The sequence below is a fragment of the Heteronotia binoei genome, chromosome 1 (assembly GCF_032191835.1).
Source record: "Heteronotia binoei isolate CCM8104 ecotype False Entrance Well chromosome 1, APGP_CSIRO_Hbin_v1, whole genome shotgun sequence".
Taxonomy (NCBI): domain Eukaryota; kingdom Metazoa; phylum Chordata; class Lepidosauria; order Squamata; family Gekkonidae; genus Heteronotia; species Heteronotia binoei.
Genome location: NC_083223.1, coordinates 168,612,253 through 168,626,915, shown reverse-complemented (window position 1 = coordinate 168,626,915; position 14,663 = coordinate 168,612,253). Strand labels below are relative to the sequence as shown.

The window sequence follows — 14,663 nt, the reverse complement described above, 5'->3', positions numbered from 1 at the left end:
TGTGGGACAGAACTAGCCTGCTGAGGCCCTCAATCCAGCCTGCAGGTAGAATGCACCCACCTACGCTCCCCCCCCCCCAGGTCAGGCTTGATTGTGCTCTCCACAGCTCTTTCCAGCTGCTTCCCCTGTCATGTCCTGCCTGAACTGGAGGCTGTCTTGTGTGATCAGAGGCTCCATGTGACTCTGCTGGTCTTTCTCTGAAACCCTTCTGGCCGGGCTGCGTTGTTTCTCCAGGGGAACTCATCTCTTTGTCCCCCTGTCATACTTGGATCGGGGCAGCTGGGAGAGAATTAGGTGCAGGGCCGGTAGCCCCTCGGCCACAGCAGTGCTTGTTGGAGGGGGGTAATTAAGGGCTGGAGTGCAGCTGTCCAGCCAGCGGCCGTGCCAAGGAAGAAAGAATTTGTGTCAGCGGGAAGAAAACTGGGCACGGGGCCTGTTAAGAACATAAGAGAAGCCATGTTGGATCAGGCCAATGGCCCATCCAGTCCAACACTGTGTCACAGTGGCCAAAAAAACCAAGTGCCATCAGGAGGTCCACCAGTGAAGCTAGAAGCCCTCCCACTGTGGCCCCTCCCCAAGCACCAAGAATACAGAAATACTGACTACCATCAGTGAAAGCAAAGTATTTCCTCACGCCTACCTTCAGGCAGGGAGCATCCTTGCTTATACTGAATATGATTCTTCTCTAAGCCAGTTATTCAAAGGGCTGGTGGAAATACTGACTTAGATCTGCTGTGGAGCATATTTATTTTATTTATTTTATTTATTTATTTTATTTATCAGATTTATATCTCACCTTCCCCCGAAAGGCTCAGGGCGGCTAACAACAGTTTAAAAACATTAGCAATTTACAAACATATTAAAATTAGATATATAAAACATTTCCATACATATTAAAAATCCAAGATGGCAAGCTTCTGATTTCCATTAGATTAATTCAGTGAGATTGTCGATGCTGAAGGTAATAGCCACCTCCCCCTAATCATTAAAGGCGAGTTTGAAAAGTTCGGTCTTACAGGCCCTGCAGAACTGTGGCAGTTTCCAGATCAGATGTTCTGCTAGCAAAAAGCAGCTTTTTACCATCTCCATCTAACAGGGAGCTGGTTTCCTATCTCACCTCCCAGGACTTAGCTACAGTGATCCATGCAATAGTTGCTTCCAGGATGGATTACTGTAATTCACTTTATGAAGGGCTACTCTTGAACCTGATCTGGAAACTGCAGCTAGTGCATAATGCATGCCTGCAGACAGTGATGCGTATGCGGGCGCACATTCGGCCAGTGCTCCACCAACTGCACTGGCTGTCAACAGAGTACCAAATCTAGTTCAAGATCCTGGTGCTGACCTGTAAAGCCCTACACAGCCTGGTACCAGCATATCTATGGGACTGCCTCTCCCTCCCCCTATGTGCCCCGGAGAGCCTTGTGCTCCATAATCCCTGGTCTAAAAGTCATCAGCCTAGCCTCAACCAGGGTCAGGCTTTTTTGGCCCTGACCTGGTGGAACATTCTCTTACTCAAGAATAGGTTCTGCAAGAGCTATTACAGTTCCACAGGGCCTGTAAGATGGAGCTGTTCTGCTATGCCTTTGGGTGAGGTAGCAGGCGTTGAATCATCTCTGCCTCCCCTGCTTTCTGGTTCCTAGTTCAGTACCCAGGTGTTGCTCACTACTTATGGGGCACTGCTGTACAACAGGGTACAACCACCATCTGACAAAAATTATTATGATTCAAACTACTGTAAAATACTGAGAGGAATTTGGGTTATTAGTATTTTAGTGCCATCTTATTTTAAATTGTTTGACTGTTGGATTTTATTAGTTTTATTGTGATTTTACTATGTCATCAGCCGCCCTGAGCCCATTTGTTGGGTAGGATGGGATATAAGTTAAAATAAATAAATTAAATAATAAATAAAGGTGCTTTTCAGTTCACTGAAAGATTCTGGTATTATGTAAGCGAAAGTAGAGGTCCCTCAGTGGAAGTGGAAGCAATCACGGACAATGCTGCTAGTATGAGCTCAAGGTAAAGAATCTAGTTGTATAGTATGCCTGTCAAGTACATATCACATTCTCCCCTTGCTGTTGCTCACCTACCCTCATCAACCTGGAGAAATAAAAACTAAAGGCAGAGTATAGCTTCAGATGTTATGATGCCAACTAAAAAGGAACAGATGTGCCCTAGTTGTTCAGATCCAAAACTTGGAGGTAATTTAGATTCACTACCCTTCTGAAGTTAAAAAAAAAAAGAGCATAATGGGGTTGGATTATGGGTAGTTACATTCCATTAGATAAAACTCCAATTTTACCTAGCTGAAACTAAAAACAGTGTATTCCATGGAAAACTAAAGCAGTTAAATTTGCATCTGGAAGATGTGAAAGAGTACCCGGTTTCCGTTATAACCGTTTAATCCTTCTGCTCACTTCTTCATAAGGCAGGGTCCAAAATTCAGTGGGCAGTTTTCGCTCTCCCCCTTCTAGTAACAGGTAACAGTATCTAATGAAAAGCTCTCTGTGTCAGGAAGTCCACTGAACAGCATCCCATCAGGTTAGAGAGGCTGCTTCCAGAAGAGACAACTGCCCTGTCCACTGTGTATAAGTGTAATATTTTTATACTAACTTACCTCTCTTAAAAGTTTATCTAGCTGTCCAATCACATGAGGTGGTGTTGTCTGGAAAAACAAAACCATAATTTTTAAAAGTTATGGTCCTGCCACAGGATCTAGTAAGTGCTGAGAAAAGGAATTATAACACAGTATTAAACTTGTGACAGGACTTCCAAGCAAAATCATAAAATGCCAGCAGTCCTGTATCCTGTATTCTACTTCAAATGTTCATTTTCATCTGCTGACTAACTTGAAACATTAGTATTAACACTAATGTTCCCTCTAAGCTGAGTTAGTGTGAGCTAGCTCACAGATTTTTAGCCTCCAGCTCACACATTTTTGCCTTAGCTCAGGAAGAATGACCCCAGAGCACACTAATTTATGCAGTAGCTCACAACTTTAATGCCAGAGCTCACAATTTTCATGCCAGTGGCTCACAAAGTAGAATTTTTGCTCATAAGATTCTGCAGCTTAGATGGAACATTGATTAACACCACAGTAACAGTGTAGATGATCAAATAGATCAGTGGTTTCTCCTTCAAAGAGCAATTTCAGGATATTTTTCATAATTTGAAACCTAAAGTCTCTGACAATTTTAACTACTAAACCACACAAGTTTGGCATAGTGGTTAAATGTGTGAACTCTTAACTGGGAGAACCAGCTTTGATTCCCCACTCCTCCACTTTCAGCTGCTGGAATGGCCTTGAGCCAGCCATAGCTCTTGCACAGTTGTCCTTGAAAGGGCAGCTTCTGTGAGATATCTCTCAGCCCCACCTACCTCACAGGGTGTTTGTTGTGGGGGAGGAAGGTAAAGGAGATTGTGAGCCGCTCTGATACTCTGAGATTCAGAGTGGATGGCGGGATATAAATCCAATATCATCTTGTTCTTCAACTGTGTGAAGAGTGATCAGTTTCTTCAATGATCATTCTATACAAGTAGTAGTCTTCTGACTGAAGAGTAGTTAGAAACTATATTTATTCTAGGTCTTGGAAGACCTTTTATCCCACCAATAATCACAACCCAGATTTGAGAGAGTCAATGTGGCTACATTATCAATATTTCCAATTCTTAATGAAGCCAGCTCTGTAAATTCTATTCACTGCCAGACTTTACCCAAGGAAAGCTGTTAGGAGGAGGGAAAGAAAGAAAACTGAAGAAAGGGGAATAATAAAGGTAGGTTAGATGGAAAAAAAGAATGTTTGCATATCTACACAAAAGCATACACACACACACACACACACACAGACAGAGCGGTCATTTTGTAGAAAAACAGGTGGTGAAGCTCATCCAGGGATTGTTATGCAGCTGCAATACTATTCAGTGGACAAGGAGGTGGAACTCTCAGAAAGGTTCATATATATATGAAATTTGGTAAGTGGAATTGGGAGAGAAGGGTTAAAACTAGCGGACGACTAGCCTATAAAAGTCAGACTGCTTATAGCTATACTAACAATTCTACCCATGGGTCACTGGACTCAGTATGCTAAACTGTCTCCCAGTTTAAGCATCTTTATTACACAGCTCCTCCTAATGAACAAAGCAGCACTTAAAGAGTTTGACTCTTAAGTAGGAAATCATTAGCAAGTGGTTCACAGGGCAGCATTTGCTGTCCTCATATCTGAGCTCCTTTGTATAGCAATAATTTTTGAACATTTCCTAAAATGAGGGCGATTTCTTAAACAAAGCCATACAATTAAAATCAAAACTCATCACTGCTAACTGAAACTGAAATACCACAAAGCCCATTTTGACTATAAATTCTGTTCTTATAGTACACTTGCTTAACTAAAATGAAATATCAGTCCTTATTGTAATGTCTCACCTGAAGTAATACCTTTCCACTGTAGACACTCATAGGATACATGGTACCAAATGTCATCAAGGCAATGGCTACTGCAGATGCAGTGTCAACAGCAAAATAATTACTGAAACAGAGAAATGCAGCATTAGAAGGCACACCAGGTTTTCAATATCTAGGAATTTTATTGATGAACGTAACTGTACGTACTTAATTTCAATTAACATGTATGTAATACAAAGAGCTAAAGCCCCTGCAAGGTCAATTAAGACAAATGGATTCATTCGTGGAAGAAAGATGCTGCTCAGTCCAGGAATGATGCCACATAAACTAAAAGAAAGGAAGAAACAGATGTATTAACTGCCCTTAAATAGGAGACACAGCAAGTACAAAACAGCACAGCCCATTCATATGTACAGTAGCAATTATGTTGGTATCTCGCTGCAGCCAGCAAACTGACCAGCCTAGTTATTATTGTTAATGAACACAACTACACTTTGTAATAAAAAAATGACTATAGCATAGGCAACTTGTTCATTCTCTTCTTCTGAAATTACATCAAGTGCAAAGCTGTCAAATTTCAGTAACTACAACTGCTTCCTTACAGTTCTAAATGGCTGTTTTTAGTTTAATAAAATGTTTTAGTTCTTTAAATGATATGATGGCCATCCCAATTCTAACTATTTACTTCATGGAAGTGTAGGAAGTATTTTGTTTTCTCATATATATATTCAGTTTTCCAGACACTATCATTAAGGATGTCAGCAGCCTCCATGAATTAATATTACACTATGATATGATAGAGAGAAACCCAATGATTACTGGAAAATTGAATTTTTTTATACATATGTGAGGTCCCACCTCATGCATAAATAAAAAAGTAATCAAATGTGTTAAACTAAACTATGGTAAAAATTTTCATATTACTGTGACATGGGGCAAATTGCAACTTTCTCCAAAACTGCAAGATTTCTCCACAATACAAACTATGCTTCTTTTGAAGGTTTCTGAAAGAGGAGGAGCAGTGAATCTCTGCTGCTTCTCCTGCAGAAAGCCTTCAAAAGAAACACACTTTTCTTCTGGGAAAAAATGGCTATGATTAGAATAAGGCAGGAATATAATGCCTCACTTGATTAGACTAGCAGCAAAAGAGCAAAACTCCCAAATAATATATAAATGACTCTGATAAGGCAATGCACTGAACAGTGGAAAATGAAACAGTTAAAAATGAAAGGCTTAGTTTTCTCTTATATAGTCTAAAGAACAATAACTGTTCCCTAACTCTACAATGTCAAAATAACCTAGGCAAATTTAACATATGAAGGAATAAGCTCCCAATACTTTTAATTTTTTGTGCACAGAGCTCCCCCTCCGAACCCCCCCCGTCCTTTCAAAGATCAAGGGGCTTAGGTACCTAACATGCTTCTCAAGCCATTACTGAGGCTACAACATACAGATTCCAACACAATTGCATCACCTTACCTTTTCAATACTGCCCACACTTCAATAACTAATTTTATGCAAAGGTCACATGCAATGGGGGCGGGGGAGAAGAGGTTGAAGGAAACAGGATAGAGGTACCCCAGGACTTCGGTAAATCCTGCAAAGCTAAAAGGTACAACACCTTTTCCTTCACCTCCAGCTTTGCAAATATTGGGCATGGCATGGCCCAAAGGCCACCAGTTGTGGACAGCTGACTTATGGCAACCCCGTAGGTTTTCAAGGCAAGTGACTTCAGAGATGGTTTGCTGTTGTCTGCCCCCATGTAGCAGCCCTGATGGTTTCCCTCCAAATACTAGCCAGGGCAGCTGACCCTGCTTGACATCCCAGATCTGACAAGTTTGGGCTAGCTTGAGCTAGCCAGGACTGGGCTATGGATCCCCCCTCCCCCTGTGTGTGTCTTACCTCCTACTGAGATCTGCAACATGTTCCTGAAGCCAGCTTGTACTTGCAGCTACACAAAATATAATATTGGTTATCATTAAGGCCACATGCTTTACACCGTGATTATAATCAACCTGGTGTCACTAAAAATTTGTGACAGTCACATTATATGGCTCCAGGCAGATTTTATTTCAAATTTTTCCCTGCCACATAAAGCTTTAAGGACACTTCCTCAGGGGTCAGCTATTATCGCAGTACATACTGTGTGCATTAAAAATAATCATTCTAGTAAACTGGAAGTACAGTCTTATACTCTAGGTGTGCTTATGTCCCTTTGCACCAAATCAGCCCATTTAGACAGTGTGCCAAACCAGATATATTATTCTTTGCACCTTGCTTATTATACTTGCAGTTCGTTGAATAAAACAAAGTTGGTCTACCAGATGTACATAGCAAACCAGTTTTTGTGTAAATAGTTAAGTCTACTAATTGCTTCCTTTCCCATCTCAAAGCAGAATCCTCAGATGCTTTCCTAAATGCATTTGCACTGCCCATTGCCCCTACATGCTATTGGCCTTTTCAAAGGGATAGAGAGGCTGAAGCCAAGTTTTCACAGAGATCCACAAGGCTGCTTATGGAGAAATGCCCTTTTCTTTGAGGTTACATCCCAATATTTCAAAGTACAGGGCTCGCAGGCCCCCCCCCCGCCCCACTTTTTAAAAAGTGATCTTCGTGGTCTCTGTGCTTCACACTCATGGGATATAGTGCCTGTGCCGATCCCCTGAATCAGTACCTAAAAAGCCCGGGATTTTTTTTGCGCTCGGCAGCAGTGAGCATGCGCAGGCATCCCAGTACGCATGCTCACCGGAGCCAGTGCGAGGATCCCGCCAGTTCCTTTCTGACTACCGCGCTGAGAGGATCTCCTCGCGATTGCTCCAGTCGGTTCTGTAATCCTTTGGATTTTTGTCTTGTTATATAGCCCGTTTGTTGTTTTTCTTAGTAATAGTTAAATAGTTATAGATAGTTATTGTTTAAAAAAAAGACTGTTGTTGATGGACTTTGCCCCTTGGGGCTTTATTTCCCCCCCCCCCATTCCCTCAGAAATAATTCTGTGTGGGTTCCAGTGCCTATGGAAAGGCGTTGGGGTTTTTTAAAAAGGTGCCGCAAGTGTGGTAGCAAAATTGCACCTGACAGTCACTCCCTCTGCTTACTGTGCCTGGGCGAGGGACACCGAGTTGATTCGTGCCTGCATTGCTTGAGTTTCTCTAAGCAAACCCTCAAAAACCGGGCGGCAAGGCTATTGGCAGCACTTGTGGAATCAGCTCTTCATCCGCCGAAAATGGCAACGGGCCCATCGGTATTGATGGGAAAAGCCACCCTGGCCCCGACGGTTACATCGGTCGATCCATCGTCACCGGTGCAGACCGATATGCCGACTGAGTGAGGCCGACCCACAAAACGACCCTCTGAAGGGTCAGTGGCTACTCCGGCCAAGAAATGTCGGGATGATTCGGGGACCTGATCATCCCTCCCGAAGAAGCTGAAGGAGAAGTGAAAGAATAGACTTTCCCGCACTCCTTCTCCGGATGCTTCGGCATCAACGCAAGCTGCTCCACCCCGGAAGATCCTGGTGTCTCCACGTCCAAGGAGTCCTTCGGTGTCGAGAAGCAGAGATTTACAGCCAATCCACCTATCGAGATCGGAGCAGGAGATAGACCTGACCCAGCACACCCATTCATCGAGGTCGGGATCGCGTTGTCGGAGCAACAGTGGTTCGATATCGGAGATCGAGGCTTCGATACTGAACGGAACCCTGGCACCGACTATGGGATGGAGAGAGCTGGAACCAGCTGTGAAGGTTTGACGTTTCCCGCCACTTCTGCCGTGGGATCAATGTCAGTGGCCTTGCTCTTACGGTTATCCGTACTCGCCATACCAGTGGTACCCTCCATGTGACTTCCCTGAATGGGATCAGCGGTCGGAAGCCTCTCATCTCTCGAGAGTTTCGCATCACTCAAGGCAATAAGCATCAGTGTCGATCCCTCCTGAGAGACACAAAGAGAGGGTGGAGGAAGTGCAGGTGCGATCGTCGGTATCGCTGTGGTCACCTGAGCGAGCTTCGACTCCGATACTCTCCGAGCACTCTGTGAGAAGACACTCCTCGTCATTGGACTCCGAGGTCGGTACCGATGACCCGGACAGAGCGATGGAACCTTCGCCAGAGTCACATATTACTGAGGACCTTCCCAAATCTCCATCGGAAGATCTGAAGTCTTATGGGGACCTGGTGAAGTGGATGGCACATTCCCTCTCCCCCACAGTGGTTCAACCGCAGCCAGTAGTTGATGACACGGTCTTCAATATTATGCAGAGGGACACATCGACGGCTGTGGCCCTGCCTGTGACAAAAGTTATCCCTCAGGGAGTGAAGGAGCCTTGGGCAAAACCGGCATCTACGCCTATTTCTTCCCGGAGATTGGACCATATGTATCAGGTCCAGGAGGCTGGTGCTGAGTTTTTGTTTGCCCACCCCAAGCCCAACTTAGTGGTGGTCTCCTCATCATCCAAGACCCACTCTTCCCCACCTGACAAAGAGGGCAAGAAATTGGATAATGCGGGAAGAAAATTTTATTCGGCTGGAAGATTGGGTGTAAAGGTCTCCAATTATGCCACGTGCATGGCTCGCTACCAATACTCCATTTGGGAGCAGCTCACACCCCTTTTGTCTTCCCTGAGCGAGGAGAAGAGATCTTCATTTAGGAAGCTGCAAAAGGAGGGCTTTGCTGTGGCCAAGCAACAACTGGCTGCAGCAAAGTACATGGTGGTCGTATCGGCCAAAACCATCACTTCTGCCATCTCCCTATGCCGGCATTCTTGGATAAGATCTACAGCTCTGCAGCCTGACACCAGGGCCTTCGTAGAAGACCTGCCTTTCAAAGGTGAAGGTCTTTTCAGCTCAACCACCAACAGTGTTCTCCAATAGATGGACAAAAGTATAAAGACCTCAAGAAACCTGGGTGTCCTGGCCTCCTCTAGGGCTGGCAAGTCTAAGCAGTGGCATAAATCCTAGCCCAAGAGGCCCTACCAAAAATTCTCCCCTGACCAGCCGTGGAGACCTCGATCTTCCCAACCAGAAAGTAGGTCTCCCTATAGGGGAAACAACAAAAACAGGTTTGCTTCAGCATCCCAAACCACTGGCAAATCTAAGGGTGCTCGCCCACAGAAGCAGGGCCTTTGACTTTTCGGTAGCACGCATTGCCGCCCCTCCATCACTCATCCTCCTTCGTCAAAACCTTCCGGCTTGGGAGTCCATCTCCACAGACAGGTGGGCTCTTTCCATCATAGCAGAAAGATACAAGATAGACTTCATTCAGGTTCCGACTCAGTCAGTAATTGTCACCACACCTACTTTCCCACCTCTGCTGGCGGAGGTGAGCAACCTCTTGCAGAAACAAGCCATAGAACCGGTCCCAGTAGAGGCCAGAACAGGGGGGTTCTACTCTCGTTATTTCCTGGTTCCCAAAAGGGATAGGGGACTGAGACCAATTATGGACCTTCGAAATCTGAACAAGTTTATTGTGTACCAGAAATTCAGAATGTCCACTCTGCAAACAATCCTTCCCCTCATCAACCAAGGGGACTGGATGGCAACATTGGATCTCAAGGATGCCTACTTCCACATCAGCATCCATCCTGCGTACAGGCATTTCCTTTGTTTTGCAATAGGTTCCAACCACTTCCAGTACACAGCCCTTTCTTTCGGCCTTTGCACTGCACCATGGGTGTTCACCAAGATGATGAGTGTTGTAGCCGAACATCTCCGGCTTCAAGGTATAATCGTCTTTCCATATATCGACGACTGGCTCCTTGTGGCGGAGTCAGAAGAACGTCTATCCAGCCACATTGCAACTACTCTTTGTCTTCTTCACACCCAAGGTCTGCAGGTCAACATGACAAAGAATCAGCTTACACCATCACAGACAATTCAGTTTATAGGGGCTTTGCTGGACACAAACCTTCACCACCCTTTTCTGCCTCAGCAGAGAGCGATGGACATTATCAATCTTGTCAATCTTTTCCAGAGTTGGAAATGGGGCACAGCACAGCAGCTGCAGCGGATGCTGGGGCTGATGGCGGCGCCTACAAGTGTGCTCCTGTTTGCAAAATTGAGAATGAGAGGTCTTCAACTGTGGTTTCTCAGACAGTTTCGGCCTTTACGGGACTCACCTCGGAAGACGTTTACAATTCCACCTTTGACCCTCCAGACCCTGCAATGGTGGAAATCCAGAGACCACATCTGTCAGGGAGCTCCCTTCCACCTACCTATAACAACAGTGACCATCACCACAGATGTGTCTTTGTGGGGCTGGGGTGCTCACATGGACTGTGTGTGGGGGGCCCTTGGCCTCCGCAATTGACTCGTTGCCACAAAAACTATCTGGAACTGTTGGCAATTCATTTCGCCCTTCGCTTGTTCCGTCCCATAATGGCAGGGAAGGCGGTGGCCCTGTTGACGGACAATACTACAGTTTTCTGTTATGTCAACAGGCAGAGCGGGACAGTCTCTCGACGGCTCTGTGTGCTAGCACTAGAACTGTGGATGGAGTGTCTGGAGCACGACATCTACATAAAGGCTGCACACCTTCCAGGGGTGCTCAATCTGCAGGTGGACTCATTGAGCAGGGGAGCAGCATCTCCACACGAGTGGGAGATACAGTGGCGCTTCCTTCAACCTGTGTTTCAGCTCTGGGGGTAGCCTCAGGTGGATGTGTTTGCCACAGCCAGGAATCGGAAGTGTCCTCTGTTCTGCACCAGGGGGGGGGCACGGATCCAGAGTCATTGGTCCAGTGGAACGATTGGTTCCTATACCTGTTTCCGCTTCTGCCACTGCTGAGAAGAGTTGTCAACAAAATAGCAAAAGAAAGGCCACGCTGCATTCTAGTGACACCATGGTGGCCTCGGCAGAACTAGTTCCTGATCTTGCTTCAACTAGCGTGGGTTTTTTTTATCAGTGGAACCGGACCTTCTGTCGGCTCAGGACGGTCACGTGTTTCATCACAACGTGCCTCACCTGAAACTGATGGCGTGGTTCATAGACCCTGTGAGTTCTCCAGCAGAGTCCAACACGTCTTTCTAAATAGTAGAAAGTTGTCTACCCGTGCTTCCTATGACAGGAAGTGGGGGAAGTTTCTTCAGTTTTTGACTGACCCTATAGTCTCACCTCAATGGGTGGGTCTATTGGTGATTTTTGACTTTGTTATCTCTGGTGGATGCTGGACTTTCCTTTTTTTCTGTTAAAGTTTATTTATCAGCGATATCAGCGTACTATGAGCCTGTTGAGGGGCATTCAGTTTTTGCTCACCCTCATTCGATGAGGTTTCTAAAGGGTCTGCTCAGATTGCATCCCCCGTCAAGATCACCTCCACAGTGGTGGGACTTGACTTTAGAATTGGACAGGTTGACTTGGCGTCCCTTCGAGCCAATGGCAACATGTTCTCTGCAGCTTCTGTCCTGGAGGACTGCTTTTTTGGTAGCAATCACATCGGCACACCATGTAGGGGAGCTCATGGCTATGCGTTGTGACTACCCATATCTAGTTTTTCAGGAGTTTGGAGTGTCGTTGGCTCCTGAAGCACAAGGCGAAATTAAGATTGCCGGGAAAAATATCAACAACCTCAGATATGCAGATGACACCACTCTAATGGCAGAAAGTGAGGAGGACCTAAAGAACCTCTTGTTGAGGGTGAAAGAGGAGAGCACAAAAGTAGGCTTGAAACTCAACATCAAAAAAACTAAGATCATGGCATCCAGCCCCATCACACCATGGCAAATAGAAGGGGAAGACATGAAAGTAGTGACAGACTTCACATTTCTGGGATCCAAGATCACTGCAGATAGTGACTGTGGCCATGAAATTAAAAGACGTTTGCTCCTTGGGAGGACAGATATGGCAAACCTGGGCAGTATAGTAAAAAGTAGAGACATTGCCTTGCCAACAAAAGTCTATATAGTCAAAGCGATGGTATTCCCAGTAGTAATGTATGGCTGTGAGAGCTGGACCATAAGGAAGGCCGAGGGCAGAAGAATAGATGCTTTTGAGCTGTGGTGCTGGAGAAGAATCTTGAGAGTCCCTTGAACTGCAAGAAGATCCGGTCAGTCCTAAGGGAAATCAACCCAGACTGTTCCTTGGAAGGTCAGATGCTGAAGCTGAAGCTCAAATACTTTGGCCACCAAATGAGAAAGGAGCACTCACTGGAGTAGGCCCTGATGCTGGGAAAGACAGAAGGCAAAAGAAGAAGGGGACGGCAAAAGATGAGATGGCTGGACAGCGTTACTAATGTAACTAACACGAATTTGAGCAGACTTCGGAGGATGGTGGAAGACAGGAGGGCCTGGTGTGACTTTGTCCATGGGGTCGCAAAGAGTCGGACTTGACTGTGCGACTGAACAACAACAACAGCACCAGCTTGAAGACTAACAAAATTTTATTCATTCGTCATTCCCTCATCTGAGGAAGTACGCATGCATACAAAAGCTTACATTCTGAATAAAACTTTGTTGGTCTTAAATGTGCTACTTGACTCCTATTTTGTTCTAAAGTTTTATTCACAATGTAAGCGGTCGCAGGGCATTTTGTAGAAAAAGCCCAGCAGGAACTCATTTGCATGTTAGGCCACACCCCCTGATGTCACCATTGTTTTACACAGGGCTTTTTTGGTAGAAAAAGCCCAGCAGGAACTCATTTACATATTAGGCCACACAACATAACAACAAGCAAGCCAGAACTGCGTTCCTGTGTGTTCCTGCTAAAAAAAAAGCTCTGAGCATTTGTCAGATGAAGTATGCATGTGCATGAAAGCTTACATTGTGAATAAAACTTTGTTGGTCTTAAAGGTGCTACTGGACTTTGTTCTATTGCTTCAGACCAACACGGCTGCCCACCTGGATCTACCTCCAACAGTTAGGCAGACTTTAGACAGCCAGCACATCACCAAGCAGAGACTCAGGATGACCTCTGAGCACCCACATGCCTGAAATGCAATGGTGCTTCCTGTAACACTGGTCTTGGCCATGTCAACCAACTTCATTCAGAGTTATCTTTTAAAGCCGTAATTTTTCCCTTCCCTTCATCTGCCTGTAAGTCTACATCATTCCAGACAAAAAAGTTTTTACAGCCCTCAATTTTTCTCTCAGCTTTCTATTGCACTTTCCTCATGTTCCCTAAATTTCCTTTCTATCTCTCAAAAATAAAATATAAACTTAAGAAACACATGATCATGGCTGGGTTCATCACATATGACCAGAGTTCTAGTCTCATTGCCTTTTAAATTTGTTCTCAAGACAGGCTTGAGCTCAACACTGTGTCCAGGTTGCCTGCTGTGAGGTCCAATGCAACTGAACAAACTGAGATTTTAAAATTTTGGATGCAACAATTCAGTTATTAAAAACTGTGGTTAACCACCAATCACAAACTCCAATTAAGAACCCCAAGTTAATACTCCCAGATAAGCTATAATTTATTAGTAAGTCTGCATTTGACATCACAGCTAACCACACAACTTCTTATCACAATTTCTCAAAACAGCCTATGTAACCAGACAACTTAGGGAAGGGAAAGCATTAGTAACAACCACTAGTAAAGGCTGGAAAATAAATCAAGCCAACTCAGTATTCATCAACATTATTACTGAGTTAATTTTTCCACATTTATTTATTCCATACCTTCAGAGACGTAAACAAAGGGCTTATTCCTAATAGAAAGCATCGTAAACAGGTTGAAAGAGAGTGCCACAAAGGTACCAACCAACAATCGACCCCTAGAAAACAGTAAAGAAAGAATTCCTCAATATGCTGCCAAATAAAATTACCAGTTAGCCCATTTCTTTCCATTTATCATTATAGTTTCCAGTTTTTTTATTATGTTGAAAAATGCTTTTTGAAATAGAAAACTGAGTTTAACTTATCCTGACTACAAATGTAAGAAAAACTGATTTATATAGCATACCCACAAGTTTGATATATTTCTCAGCAGCAAATTTTGACTATTACGAAAATATTTTTTTAAAAAACTGTTATGTGAGAGGGTTTATATCAACAGATTCAATCCACTGCCATTAAATTCAAAAGATTCGATCATTAGGCAAGTAGACAGCCGGGTGGCGAAACCGCGTACTGACCGTATGGTGACTTGCCTGCCTGGTGCGAAGGTAGCGGACATTACGCGTGTAGTAGATAGACTGATAGACAGTGCTGGGGAGGAGCCTGTGGTCGTGGTGCATGTTGGCACCAACGATGTGGGGAAATGCAGTCGTGAGGTCCTGGAGGAAAAATTTAGGCTGCTAGGCGGGAGACTTAAGGCCAGGACCTCCAAGGTAGC

The 14,663-nt window shown here is 44.6% G+C and overlaps 2 protein-coding genes across 3 annotated transcripts in view; one reads left to right on the top strand and one right to left on the bottom strand.

The window, feature by feature from the left end:
- QPCT (glutaminyl-peptide cyclotransferase) overlaps positions 1-14,663 on the top strand; it is a 440,295-nt gene that overhangs the window by 39,793 nt on the left and 385,839 nt on the right. The gene's annotated exons all lie outside the window — the stretch shown is intronic.
- SLC30A6 (solute carrier family 30 member 6) overlaps positions 1-14,663 on the bottom strand; it is a 33,957-nt gene that overhangs the window by 4,108 nt on the left and 15,186 nt on the right. Inside the window, exons 8-12 of one of the 2 annotated variants that reach the window (XM_060243962.1) lie at positions 14,009-14,103; positions 6,308-6,356; positions 4,613-4,732; positions 4,427-4,529; positions 2,621-2,668 (exon numbers count right to left, since the gene is read on the bottom strand). In XM_060243962.1, coding sequence (XP_060099945.1) covers positions 2,621-2,668; positions 4,427-4,529; positions 4,613-4,732; positions 6,308-6,356; positions 14,009-14,103 — 415 coding nt within the window. The remainder of the gene's footprint in view (positions 1-2,620; positions 2,669-4,426; positions 4,530-4,612; positions 4,733-6,307; positions 6,357-14,008; positions 14,104-14,663) is intronic. The other variant, XM_060243972.1, reaches the window with a different exon arrangement.